The following is a 14,522-nucleotide window of genomic DNA, read 5'->3' as shown; positions in this document are numbered from 1 at the left end:
CTGTGTCTTCTAGGGGAAATAGCTGGCAACCCCTAGGTGGATAAGCACTGGAGGCCTGAAACCCCCACGATTTTCTCCACGTTTAAGAAACTAAGAGATAAAATAAAAATGTTCTTTTTTTTTTTTTTTTCCCTCTTCAAGTCCATAATCAGGCAGGACATAAAGACAGTCGATTTTGCAATAAGCCTTTGGGAGAGTGCCTGTTAAAGTGAAAATGCTCTGCACGGCCAGAGCCCCTGTGGGGCTGGGCGGCTCCAAGGGCGATGTGAGCATGGCGGCAGCACGTCCCATGGGTGTCCCGGTGTACAGAGCTGGTTTTCCACTCAGCAGCCTTTCTGCAAGGCGAGAAAGGGCCCTGCGGGATGCTCTGCGGTGCCAAGCGCTTTAAACTTCATGCTATAAATGCCCCTTTCCCCTTCCTCACGCCCATCTTCCCCCAGGGGAACCCTGAGCAGGACACAAATATCCTCAGTGACTTTACCAGGTTTCCCTTCTGCTTCTTCCAGCATAATCGCATCCCCTGATTTCTGCTTGTTTGCAGCTGGAAGCTCAAACCACCGTTTTATTTATTTATTTATTTTTCTGTATGCGTTCCTAGTCTGGAAATGGATCTAATTTGCTTTACCAAATTATAAGCAAATTAAGCTAAACGCATTGTGGTATGTCCGGATGCGTTGTGAAGCTTTCATGAAAGAGCAAAAATCACATTTGTCATTGCTGCGAGTTTCTTCTTTCCTCAGTATCAATAGCTTTGTCTTCTCAAAAAACATAAAACATCTCTATAAATGGGAGAGTTTTTCCTCGGGGCCAGGAGGCGGGTGGCTGGAGCTGCATCTGTCTCACGTCTTTCGTCCTCTCAGCCCTTAAAGAATATTCTTGCCAACATCCCGAGCTCTATTTATTCCCTTGCAGTTCCTCCCCTTGCTGTTAGACACACTTTGATTATCTGCAATGTTGCATTTGATAGTATTACTAAATGGTTCTGAAAATTTTCCTTTCGGCAACAGCTTCTTCCCTTTCAAATGGAGTTTCCCCCCCCCGCCCAGTTGTAAATCAGCTTTAGAGCCTTGTATGTCTAAGGAGAGTAAATACCCCACTGCTCCAAACGAGACAAGTCGTTTGCATTTCCATTTCCTGGCCCATCAGGGAGAATTTTGTGCAAAACGGCAGGAGAAATGTCAAAGTGATAAAATAGCATTGGTTTTGGTTCATGCTCTGGTTAGAACAGCTGATGTTATGGAAAACATCCAGCACTGTCCAGACTTCGTGGAGACTGAATTCAAAGACGACAAATACTTTATAGGTACTGCTACATTTCAGTGACAATTTTACTGACTGACAAATGCTACAACGCCTAAGGTTTTTGATATTATTTCTTAGTTTACTGATTATAACCCAAAATACATTTCTTTGCCAGGGAAGTTTGCAGCCTGGATGTGAGAACAATTTCCCATCTGCATTTATAGCCACAAACATCGGCTTCAGTTTCCTTCTGCCAAACCACATCTATGCTGAGATAGGGCAAATGTGGCTCCTCTTCAAAAAGTCTGTCTAACACAACTGATTCGCCAGATTATTTTTTAGCTGGGAACAATTTAGAAGTCTAACAGCTCAACTGGCTGTGATAATTAGCAGTCACTAAGCCTGTCTTTGGGGAAATACAGTGTGCTGTCCTATTTCAGCCCCACCATAGCAAGGACTGGGAAAATACCGTCAGTCCAGTCCCCGTTGCCCTCCTCCGTGGCGCCGTGGGGTGGGTGGGGAGCGGGGCAGGGTCCACGGGGGCCGGGTGGAGCTGCCGGGGAGTGATCTCTGCCCGCCACGCTCGCAAGGTGTGTCCTTTTGGCAAACACGGCCAATAAACTTAACTAGTCATCGTGACGCAAGCAAAATCTGCTGGCAGCCAGGGTGGAAATGCAGGAAGGGGTAGTTTTATGTTCATAACGCCCAGACGTGGCGGGTGCCCGGCGTGGTGCGGGCAGGATGCTGGGGATGCTGCTGGGGCGCAGCCCCGGGCTGTGGCGGCGGGGGGCTCGGATGGTCCTGCACCCCGCCAGAGCCGTCAGCGACAGAGCCAAGGGTGCTCAGGAGGCGGCTTTGCAGACGGCTAATCCAGGTGGGTAGAGAGGCTTTGGTCGCTGTTTTGCACTGCAGCACAGAGGGAAAGGGTATTTGCAGGAAAGGACAAGAAAATGACCCCGTTCTCCTCTGTGGTTGTGTTACCGCAGAGCCGCATCTCCTGGGGTCACAAACGCTCCCGAGACACGGGGCAAAGTGAGAGCCCCGACCAGCGCAGTGCACAGGGATGAAGTTGTTTGGTTTTTCTTGCTAAATAATCCTCCTATGGCAGCAAATACAAACTGACACCTTCATGTCAGGGAACCAGTTAATTAGAAAGAAATAAATAAATGTTCCTCCCTCCCCCCAGCTGCCAGGTTTCGGGAGGAGGACCGGTGCATGTCCCCACAGGTGCCTGGCTGGTGCAAGTTCTGCCCCCGTGCCCCCTGCCGGCTGACATCCACCTCTGCGCGGGGGCAGGACAGGCCACGGGCCCGGGCTGCTCCCGCGTGGGCAACCTCCCTGGCGTGGAGGTAGTTTCTCTTTTTAATCTGCAGCAACCCCTCCTCGGCCGTGCCTTCGCATGCCCCTCGCCCCAGCGAGGCTGGGCTGCCCACGCTCCCTGGGAGGGCTGCGGGAAATCCAGCATCGTCTTCCCTGGGATGGAGACTGTCCTTTTAGCGATCCATCCTGCTGCTTGCTGCACATCTGATGCAGACACTTGCTGGTATTTCAGATGTAGCTCTCCCGGTCTCACTGTCACTCTGCAAGAGAAACAGGAGAAGCAGGAGATTACATTTTCCCAGGCGGGGGTCTGGGTGCCAAGCGTCACAGCTGGGATTTTTCAGCCAGTCACAAGTCCTGGCACGCATGAGCTGGGCTGGAGCCCAGGCACTGACTGTGATTTCACGGTCTCAACCCGGAAGAGATGCTCCCTGTGCCCTGCTCGGTAGTGGCAGTGATCTCCTTGCAGCCAAGCACCAGCGATCCAGCAGCAGCCAGGGAGTGCGGGACACTGAGACTGGGGGCATCTTCATCTCCATCCCTTCCTGCACACCCTGGTCACCCACAGGGCATTTCTAAACACCAGCCCCACATCTGCAAGCCCAGGGCACCACAACCCGGCATCTTGGGTGCACCTACCAGGGCGTGCGAGCAGTCCCAGCCACCTGGTGATGACCACCGGTGTGGCAGTGCCAAAGCCAGGATTAGAGCTAGCCATTGCTTACCCTATTTTTGCAGGGTCTCCCTGCTGCTGCCCTCGCCGTGGCCTGTCGTTGGGCTTGTTTCCATCAAGAGGAGGCAGAGTCCCTCTCGGGTGGTGCTCAGGGTGACAGCATGCTAATGGCATCACCGCGGTAGTCTGCCAGGGTGTAATGTATCATCATTAGAGTACGGTGACATGGTACCCAGCTTGCATGAGAATGACTGCCAGCCTCCCACCATCTGTATTTTAACGGGCCTCGTCTCTCCATGAGCGCTTGCAGAAGGAGATGCTGTCGAGGAGTTATTAGTGCTGCCAGGCTGCTGGCAGTTTGCTTAACTCGCTCGTTGGGCCCTTCAAAAGCAAGGTGCCTGCAGGCTGAGAGCATGCTACGGGCTTGGGCAACCAGCCCCACATCCTTTACCCCCTTAATCACGAAGGCTAAAAGAGATTTTTAGTTTAAAACCCACCTAAACTAAAGGGAAAAAAAAAAAAATTGGGCGGAATGAAATAAGCTGCAAGGGTAACAAAGCATCTCACACCAGTTGCTGAGTCCTTTTGACACTAGAAAGCGCATTTAGCTCTCAGAATAGAAAAGTGCCATTCTGAACTCTCAGTCCTTTTCCCCCTGTAACGACAGCTTTTTTCCTCTTCCCCTTTAAGCCTAGCTATTTGTTTTCTTTTATAAAATCTCTTACAGGTTACAAAGCGTTCAAAAATGACAGAAGGCCTACAAATTTTGATAAAAAGGTGTTAGTATGGGCAGGACGCTTTAAAAAGGAGGAGGACATTCCCAAGCACATATCGTAAGTAGATCTGTTTTCTTCTGACATGAAATTCCTTTGCCTGAGTGATGCTCTTGGATGTAAACATACAGACTAAGACCACAGTTTACATCGCTCAGAAGCGTGCTCACATGGTGAGGATTAGTGTTCCTCCTTGCTGACGAGGCCTGCTGCTCCTGGTGTCCAAAAATAACCAGAATTTTTGGGAGCATGAACTTTTTGTTGTGCCCTGTGAAGTTGACTGGACTCACTTGTTTTTGATATCGTAAGTTTCAGACTAAGCTGAAGAGTCTTTTGCAGGACAAGTGGCTTTGTAACTTGGAAGGCATCACGGTAAAATATCATCCGCTTTGGGTTTTTGCAATCTTTGCTAGGTTTTATTGATTAGCAATTAATAATGCTACATTTTAAAAGGAAGCTGGGGATATACGCAGCTTTGGTGGTAGACATCTCACACAAGTTCCTCAGGTCTGGGCTACGGTTTCACCCCTTTGTCGAGGCATTTTGTTAAAGGGTTGTCACTCAGTGTTGGGGACCTAATGCTGCCTGACTTGTGACACCCCGGGGGCTCCTCCAGCTGGCCTTCCCCTTGGAGGTGTAAGCAAATCCATGGCTGGACAGGATTTCACGGATGACTCATTGCCACGCTGCATTCTCTTGCAAGCATGAATTGTGGGATAAATGCCGTGAGTCACCCATGGAAGGTGGTGGAGATTTCCTGGCCAGGGCTGTGGCGTTTCAGCTGCTTGGGAAGAAACTCCGCGTGGACGGTGTGACCGTCCATGCCAGCGCAGCCCAGCCTCCCGCCGTGGGCAGGGGCTGCTAGGGCTGGTGCCCGGCAGAGGGTATGGTGCGGTGGGACGGGGCTGCAAGGCACCGCCTGCAGCTGGGGTGAGATGTGGCCACAGACCTGTCACCCCTCGCTGTGCTTCTTCGCTCTGTGAAAACTCTCCGTTGCTCTTAGCCAAAATGTCGCGTACGTGATTTTATTCCGCTGAGGGAGGCATTGCCTGGCCCCGGTGGCATGGCCCCAGCGTCTCCTGGTGCTGTGCAACACCCCGCACCCTGCCCTGCAGCACCCAAAGCGGGGGCCCTCATAACTCCATTATCACGGTGGTAAGACTTTCCTGTCCTTGTCGTTTTTCAGGTGTTCACTCCCATGTGCAATAAAAGAAGGTGGGAGAACGGGATTTGTTATTCCTGTTGTAACTGACAACTGCTGGGAGTAGCAATACCCCATCTGTGTGGGAGGGGGGCTAAATCTTTCCCCCGTAGGCCAACTTTTCGAGTCCTCCTCCAGGCACTTGCAGAAAGAGAAGGCTGAAGCACGCTTACATTAATGGGCAGTTTCTGCAAGAATTCAGGATGCATTACGCAGCTCCCCGTGATCTCATTTCACCGGCAGGAGGGAAACTCTGCTCTGTCCTCTACAGGTCTGAGGTCCTCGATGCAGCAAGGAACAGCGTCAGGATAAAGGTTTGCTACATCATGATTGCACTGACCTTGCTGGGCTGTTTGGCCATGGTAATCACAGGCAAAGAGGTGAGTGTTGTTTCTGGGTGAAGTGAACCGAGTCACTTAACATACGGGCTGTGCATGCTCTCTTTGTAAATAAGTGCCTGGGTGACAGGTATGTTTGAGAATAAGTCCATACGAGCAATATTTGCACAGGATCTGTGCCACCCCGTTCTCCAGAGAGGAGGTTGGCATGGGGAAGCACAGCTTGCTGGTTGATGTGTTCCTTCTGACCCACTTTGCCATAAACCCGTGCAGTACAGCCCTCTGTATCATGGTATCTCGGCAAAGAGGCCAGTCCAAAGGTTGTGGAGGAGCTCAGACAGTGTCAACGGTGCCCGGTCCTGCCCTGCATCCATGGGCCATGAAGTTCCTGCCACCCTGCCTGCCCGGCCTGCGTGCCACCATGGCCACCAAGAGCTGTGACACTTGCTTCTTCCCATCCCGCCGGTGGGGAAGGAGGGTCTCCAGCCTGACCTGCGTGTCCCAGCGCACCTCTAAACAATTTACACTGCTAATCAGAGCTGCAAATGCTGAACGCTTGGTAAAACAAGGAAACTCATTAACTTCTGTCGCTGCAAAATATCAAAAAGGACAGTGGGATGTCAAAGCAAGGGGTGCAAATGTGGGGAAATTCAGTGGTGGGAAATGTGTGCATGCAATGATTTTCACCATTTCTTTTCAAGGCTGCTAAAAGGGATCGCACGCTGCTGACGATGAACATAGAAAAGAGGGCCAAATGGAAGGCTGAGGTGGAGAAAGATGAGGAGACAGCTGCTGGGAAGCCACAATGATTGGGAACAGATTTCTTTTAACTGCAGGAGATAAGTGATTTGCACACACGGCATATGTACCTGTCTTCATTTAAATCTTTGGAGCTTTTTAACTGAAACTCTCAGGGCAAAGATTTCACTGCTTAAAAAGTGCTCCATACAAACTGTGAAACTCTTACGGAAACTCCAAGAGCTGCTTTCTGTGGCCTCTGGTCTTTGACGCTGGGTTCTGCTGAAATACAGAAGTTTCTTCTAAACGGGAAAGTGTGGGAAGGACGCATGCAGGACTCCTCAGCTCAGGATTGGCTTTTTGTGGCGCTGCTGATGCTCAGTGTGGCCGTGTCTCCTCACAGCCAGGAAGGATGCGGCCCTGCATCAGAGATCATCCCGTTCTGTGCAATGCCTCCAGGGCAAACAGCCTTGGCCAAAGGGGCCTAGGGCAAATATGTTTTGCAAGAACCAAGAGGCCAATTATCTCTACCTCTGAGCCTGCTGCCATCACTGTCCCCTCTCCCTCCCCTCGCGGGGTCCCGTGGCCAGGGGAGAGCGGGGACACGAGCATGAGGAGGGGCTGGGAAGAAGGAGGGGAGTGAGCAGACCCTGATGACTGATGTGGGCCAAAAGGGGCTTTGGGACAGATGGCAGTGACGTGGAGTGGTAGTGTGGGCACCTGGAGTGGTTCGGTTGCTGTGGGGCAGCCCCGGGAACCCCTGCCCAGGTCAGGGAGCCTGCCCTGGAGGCGCCTCTTGTCCTGTCGCACCTCACTGGTTTCTCGTCTTCTGCTTCCAGTCACCACCACGGAAGTTCTCTAGCACTTGGTTGTGATTTTAGTCAGGAGTAATCATTAATACATGGTTTGCTAAAACTGGATTCTTTTTAATCATCATAGTTCATTAATTCATAATAAAACAGCTCTCCAATTATATCTAAAACAAACGCATCTCTTCACAGCTTCATTTAAAGGGTCACCCAACTCTCTGGGACGATGTTGAACAGATGGGAGATATCCTAATGAAGGACTGAATGTTTCGTTTTCAGGAATTGATTAAACTTCAGCTCATGCTTGTGGGCGCTGATGGTCTGAGCCCCCGTGCGTCATTCGTAACCCCTCGAGACCCGTAAGAGAGGCTGGTGGAGCTGGGTGTGCTGCGTGGGGTGCCAAGGGACACGGAATGACAAACCCAGCCGCCTTACCCTGGCTGCCGTAGGAGGTTGCAGATGCTGTAACCATGCTCAGCCTTTGTGCAGTGTCCTGAGCATCGCACCAAGGCTTGGCCTTTGCAAGGTTTGTTACTTGGAGCGGTTGCACTCGTGCTCCGGGGAAGGTCTGGAAAGCTCCTGCTCAGGTTTCTGAGGTTTATTGTGTCAAAAATGACATCTGCTCATCGCTGGTGTGCCACTACACGAACACGCTGCTGGCAAGGATGGGCTGGGGCATCGGCAGGCGGTCGGCGGTTGTCGGGCTCTGGGACTCCATCTCTCTGATGCTTCTTAGGAGCACTTTTCTCCACGTTCCACAGCCGTTGAGGGTGAGGAGCGAGTGTGAGGGGGCTGTGACATCTGTCACAGCTCGGTGTTTGCAGTCCTTGTTTCTGACTCACAGCCCCGTGCAGTAGAGTTTACCGAAAGTGATGTCTGCTCCCTGTGGTATTCCTCAGGAAGCACATCTCAGGGAAGTGAGAATAATGGTCTAGGACAAGCACAGAGCAAACAAGTCTCAGCTGAGAAGGCATTTTTGCCTGCACAGGTAATATGGGCTCTTTCATTTCACGTGACTTGGTTTTCTTGGTGAGCGCTATAAACCTCAAGAATTACCTCAAAGTTGGTGTTCATTTGGGGATAAACTAAACCAGCTCTGGTCAGTCTTTTAGATTTTTCTTTTTTTTTTTTTAATTCCTAAATGGCTTTCATGTGCCCTTTTTAAGAAGGGACACATAACACTTAAAGAAACCCATTTTGAATCTTGTAAACAAATCCACATCCCCGTTCTGAGCTTCCCTGACTTACAAAGGAAAGGAGATGACCATAACCGTATATAAAGAACAAGTAAATTAATTGTGACTTGTTCAGCTCACTTCCCTCTGCCTTGGAAAAAAAAGGCTGCTTCAGGTGTGAGCTATTATCAAATACTCTTAAACAGCCCCAGTCTCTGTTGACTAGTGCATAAAGCTGCTGCATTACACATCATCATTAAGAAAAAGGGAAAAAATCAATTCCTCCTCCCTGAGCCACTGATGACGGGCCGCTTCTGAGCCACCAGGTGACCCAGGTGCTCCTGGGCTCTCACAAAGAGCTATGACTATTATGTAGGGAATGATCTTTTACCAGCCCCGGCTACACAATTATTCACTTTAATATCATAACATTCCCTCAAAAATCAGTTGGGCTAATCACCGGCGTGCTCTCGGTGGGTGGCGGGTGGCTGCTGGTGTAGCGCAGCCCCGGCTGGAGCCATCCCCTGTAAGTAGTTGGGGATGCCAGCAGAGGACATCGCACCGCCCATGCCTCTCCAACTCTGGGACTTATCACTGCTCGTTAAAACCGGCTTCCATCTGTGTTTGCAAAGTCCTTTGACTCTTCTCTTGAAAAGCTTCTAATTAACACAGCTTCGTGGATGTATAATTGGCTAATCCTCACCACCTTAGGGTCGTGGTGGGATTTTTTACTTCTCCTCTCATCTCTATTAGTTCAGAGTCACACCTGATCCCCAGTTGTTTAAAAAAAGGGATGGGAGTCGTTACTAGGTAGGAGCTTTTCATCCCTTTTTCAATAAAGTAACCTGTCTTTCCCTAGCCGGGCCTGAGGACAAGGTGAGGGGCTGGCTCCCCTCTGAGGATAGAGCTGGGAGCGTGCTGGGCTGCCACAATGCTCGGGGAGACCAAGGGTGAGTCCTTTCAATCCTCACCTCCTCGTTTACTGCTCTGTACCGGCAGGAAAGTAATGCTTCCTCCCCTTGCAGGGTTTTTGCCGTTTTAATGAACTCCTCTCTGGGAACGGTTAACAACGTGCTGGTGGCTGGTGCTGCAGAGCTTTGCATTACGATAACAATTACTTGGGGAAGATTTTCCCTAGTAGCTGGAGTTGATCTAATTCTGCTTCCATTAACATCAGTGCGGCAGTTGCTCCCGGCTGTGGATTAAGCCTTTTTTTTTTTTTTTTTGAAGTTTCAGTGATTTCCAGAGAGTTGGCCTCCCCAGGGAACCGGGCTGCTGCGGGGCAGAGCTGGGCACACCTCTGACAACGCGGTGAGATCCAGCTTACATGGGAGGCTCTGCATCGCGAGCCTCCTGTGCCTCAGAGAGAAGGTGTGAGAAGGGAAGCCTGAGCTCAGGAGATCTTGGTCCCTTCCTTACTCGTTTTACCTCTATTTGACCTGCTCAAGGGGTCTGTAGTGGCACTTGATTTCTTTTCATCCATCTGCTGTGTTCTGCTCTTCCCCTGGGATGCAGCAAGTCTGACGTGATCCTGTACGTGCAAAGGGCTCTTTCCCTGGGTGCAGATGAAATCTTGCCATTCCGAAGGGTCTCATTTTAAAGACTTCCCTGTTCTTTCAGCATTTAGTGTCCCAACAGGCTGGGAAACTGCCGCTTGTTTTAAGGCTGAATGCACCCGCATTCAACTTCCAAGCATTGGACATTATGTGCCATACGGCATGTGAAACACCCCGGCTCAGCTCTTCCCTGCGCGTAACTAGTCGCCCCTCAGCTATTGTTTGCAGTTGGATTCCTGCGATGTTCAAAATGCCTGTAGTTTCTGACCACTGCTTGGTGAGTATCGCTGGCTTACTGGCCATTTCAGTGGTTGACACTATAGCGAATTTATTCCTGTGTCGTGCAATTTACTATATCAGTAGCCTCTTCATAAGCAATCCAAATAGATTTTTTTGTTTGTTTGTTTGTTTTAACATAGAATCAATAATATAGTACTTCTGCACAAAGAGAGGATGTAAAAGCTTTCCAGACTCTGCTGACTACCCTGGAAAACTAAAAAGCACAGTGGTTATGTATCAGAAACTTGTTCCATCTGTCTGTGCCCAAGGCACCAGCACCTACGGGAGCAGCGTGGCCAGCCAGTGGCTGCAAACCTGCTTTTGTTCCTGGCACTGCCAAGGGTCAGTCCAAAGGAGCTTCAAGGGTGAATGTTTCCTCTGGGTGAGATGCAATGATGGTTTGGACCTCTAAAAGGGACCTGCTCCCTCTTACTGCGAAGATCTTTCCAGCTTGGAGCAGCCTCGTGCTTTCTCCTTTGCTCAGCATCCCTGCGGCAAATATGCGCTGGCTGCTGCTGGCCCACAGGTCCATCAGGATTTCAGTGATGGCCTGTTTGGATTTGGCACAAAGTCACTCCAGCCTAGCAGGAAAGCAAGGCCAACATTCAATAATTGGAATTAATTAATGGATCATTCATTAATGCATTGAGGTAGCATTAGAGCAATTTCCCATGGTTAGGTAGTTTGACAATCAATAGTGCTGTGTGATTTATCGCAAAACCTCTGTGACGGTGTTATGAGGAGTAGGTAGCTCCTGAAGGGCTCTGAAAGGACCTGACCATTTCATTCCTTCACTCTGTGAAGGATGCGGACACAAACCTCAACGCTACATCGGTCTCGTTGGCTCCACACCTCCTCTGTGTGTGAGACAGTTTTCTGCCTGGAAATCTAAAGCTGAGGTCTGGCTCTTCCTCTGCAGCACCGTGTTCCTCGGTGACTCGAGGAGGGTCCGAGGTGACCCGGCGACCCAAACCTTGAGCTGTTTGGGCAGGGACTGCTGTTTGCTGGGCGTGAGAGGGCTTGCCCTAAGGAGGAGGTCAGTCTGGAAGAGGATTTCATAGGAAAGAGTTGGGCTTACTCATGGCTGATGTGCGCTCTGCAGCCTGAGCAGAGTTACCAGAAACCGCCGGTGAGACTCCACCAGGAAACGGAGGGATTTGCACACTGGTCTGTAATACGCTTCTCCCGGATGATGTAGAGTCCTGAGACTTTTTCCTAAATGAAATGGAAACCAAAATAGCCCAGTGAGTTAGTCATATGCTAATTACAATCATTCCTAATGGTTCATGCTTCTGTTTCCCCAGAAGGTACGAATGGCAAACCCAGCTCACGCGGGGCACTGTGAATTGCACCACCTTACACCCAGCTCCTGGCTCCACGGTGGCTGTTTTGTCATTGTCTAAGCATGGTCCTGCAACAAATTTCTATTTACCAAGGACATCCATTAGGGCTGTAAAGACGTCATTAAAGCAATGCTGCTCCAGAGGGGATGGAACACTCTCCAGAATGGTTTCAGACCGTACTAAGGGGCTGCAGTAAACCTTGAAAAGCAGGCAGTTAAATATCCCAGCATTTCAGTGCTCTAAGCCCCACGAGAGGGCAATTTTACTTGACAAACAAACCTTAATGCCAAGCAAAAATACAGCTATTGCATGTTGTTCTCTCCCACTCCTTTCCTTTTCTCTTCCCCTAAGAGCCGCCGCGCAGGTGGTGCAGGGGATGCTGTGAGCTGGGGACCGCGGGGCGCCCGCTGCTGTGGCGTGAGCCCACGCGCGGGCCCGGGGACGGCTTGTGGGGGGGGCTGCCAAGCATGAAACTGCAGCAATGGGCAGGGGCTGCCTGTGCAGCTGCGGTGTCTAATGTGCCAGTGCCCACAGCCTCCCTGTAGCTCTTAATGTTTAGTGTTTGAGGACTCTTTTAATCTACTTGCCTCTTTGTTGCCTTTGCTGAATGCACCAGGGAGGGGTTTTGAGCTTGTTTCAGGTGAAGTCCAGGTGTCTGTGGACCTCCATGGGTGACAGCTGGATGCACGAATGTCTCCTGCGGCTGGGGGGACACAGGTGTCCTGCCAAGAGGGGTTCTGGAAGCCATGGAGGAAACCGCACAGGGTGAGGAGAGGAGCTGCTCAGATGGCACTTTGCATAGAGCTCCCCAAAGGCGGCTGATTCCCTCCCGCTGTCCTTTGCTCCAGGCCAAACTCTGTCCCGGCACCTGGGTGCTCTGCAGCAGATGGTGCCATCCTACCCGCACCAGGCCGTGAGAGCCCAGCTGCGCTGGGGTCCGGGGCAACCTCAGGGCTGGGGGGAGTGGCGCCGTGCATCCTTCCTCCTGCTGTCGCGTCCTTCCTCTGCCCAACCCATCAGCGCAGGCTGTGGTCCATCGTGGTTCTCAGTGGTCCGTCACCCTCCGGACTTCCCACGCCACCGATGAACCCTGCCATGTTCATCAGGTGGGACACAGGCTTTCTTTTTAAGAAGTTCTTAATGTACAGTGACTACCTCAGGGCTCGTCTTCTTCGGGAAGAACTAGGACAGAGCGTTCAGCAGAGCAGCTTGAGCCTGAATATTTTATTTTGATTCAATTTGCCAGAGAAAAATAATAATAATGATTAAAAAAAAAAAAAAAAATCCTGGCAAAAGTGTGCCTGCGCATGAGCCCGAGTCACCTGTCTCCAGATTCACTTTCTGCGCAAAAAGTTATGTACCAGCCTGGAAAATGATTTGCAATATCTGTCAGGTTTTTTCCTTCACGCATATATTTACATAAAGGAAAGCAAAATCTCTGCAGCCTACCTTTATCTCAAAAGTAGGTTTCCCTTGAGACAGAGTGAAAGAGTGCAGCTGTCTCCTCTGAAGGAGGAATGATGAGAGTTTTGCTTTCAGCTCCATGGAAGGAAGCTGAAAGTTTTGCACGGGCAAGAGGTGGCCAAGACTCCTCTTCCCTGCTGGTACTGGGGGGTCTGACCCCCACCTTCCTCCGCGGCTTCCCAGCACGCCACAAAGGCAGGCAGGGCCATGCCAGCCCTTTTGGAGGTGGGGAAATGGCAGCCCTGGGAGGGGGCAAGCGCCAGTGCTTGTTTTGCTTTTAGAGCTGAGGACTTAGGATGAGGGAGGTTTAAAGGGCTGGGGTTTGGGGTTCTGGGAAGGGGTCCCCCATCACCCGGGGGCCTGGAGATGCCGCTGAGCTCTACGTGAGACCCTGCTGCTTGTGGTCAGTCCCTGTGGGGGTCTCCGGGGGGTGTACCAGAAAGGGTATCACTAATGACTGCTGATATTTAATATAGAGAGTGCAGAAATAGTCACAAAGCTGGAAGGGAGATGTGTGACACAAGAGAAAGAAGGGTTTTGCCTCCCTCTTCCTCTGACTCCCTCCTCCCTGTTAACAATGTCTTTGTCAACAAGGAAAAGTGATTTGAGTTGTTTTTACACATCAGCCAGGGATCGTGACCTGGAAATTAAGGCAGCTCCCCCTGTGCATTTATCAGCCCCCTCGTGGAGGCTCGGCCAGGGTCTGGATGCTCTCGGGCAGCAAGCTCAGCGCTTCCCAGCTAACGTGCTTCCCTCGCTGCTCGGTATGCAGGCATACTTCTATAAACAGTAATAAAACCATGTACTTAACAAAAACAAAAGGCACAGGAGCTCTGACATCCAGGCATCGTCAGTGCTGAGATAACGGCTCTCTTGGAAACTAACCCTCTGCACAGGCTGAACTGTTACGGTTTCTAACTGTACAGTTATTATCCTCCATTATCCCACCCGCCGTCTCGCTGCCCTTGCCAGAGCGTGGCTGTGTCACACGCCAGTTTTCGGCCCACAGTTAATGTCCCCAAGTCCCCAGCACTGCTCCTGTTGGATGCGGTGTGGCTGGGGCCCCTGGGGTGCTCCCTGGTGTGCAGAGTCTGGCCAGGCATCACAGAATCATAGAATCGCCTGGGTTGGAAGGGACTTTTCAGATCATCGAGTCCAACCATCAACCCAACACTTCCAAGCCCACCACTAACCCATGTCCCTCAGCACCACGTCTGCCCAGCTTTTAAATCCCTCCAGGGATGGTGACTCCACCACTTCCCTGGGCAGCCTGCTCTAATGTTTGACAACCCTTTCGGTGAAGAAATTTTTCCTAATATCCATCCTAAACCTCCCCCGGCACAACTTGAGGCTGTTTCCTCTTGTCCCATCGCCTGTTCCTTGGGAGAAGAGACCGACCCCCCCCGGGCTACCCCGTCCTTTCAGGGAGTTGCAGAGAGCGAGAAGGTCTCCCCTCAGCCCCCGTTTCTCCAGGCTGAACACCCCTAGCCCCCAGCGTCGCTGATGTCTGCGCGGGTTTTGCTGAGCATGGGACGAGCCATGTTCCCAGCCTGGCAAACCCAGTTCCTGCAGGGAAGGGCTTGCCCCTGCGTGCGCTGCTCATCGCGCACG

The 14,522-nt window shown here is 51.2% G+C and overlaps 1 protein-coding gene across 1 annotated transcript; it reads left to right on the top strand.

The window, feature by feature from the left end:
* Positions 1 to 1,948: 1,948 nt before the first annotated feature.
* LOC141748505 (protein FAM162B-like) lies at positions 1,949 to 7,263 on the top strand. Its single transcript, XM_074600678.1, has 4 exons — positions 1,949 to 2,116; positions 3,963 to 4,068; positions 5,481 to 5,589; positions 6,249 to 7,263. The coding sequence occupies exons 1-4, from the start codon at positions 1,984 to 1,986 to the stop codon at positions 6,354 to 6,356; spliced, it is 456 nt and encodes a 151-aa protein (XP_074456779.1). The 5' UTR covers positions 1,949 to 1,983; the 3' UTR covers positions 6,357 to 7,263.
* Positions 7,264 to 14,522: the final 7,259 nt, after the last annotated feature.

The sequence above is a fragment of the Larus michahellis genome, chromosome 9 (genome assembly GCF_964199755.1).
Source record: "Larus michahellis chromosome 9, bLarMic1.1, whole genome shotgun sequence".
Taxonomy (NCBI): Eukaryota; Metazoa; Chordata; class Aves; order Charadriiformes; family Laridae; genus Larus; species Larus michahellis.
Note: the sequence above shows the minus strand (reverse complement) of the source record. Positions and strands in the feature narration are given on the sequence as shown.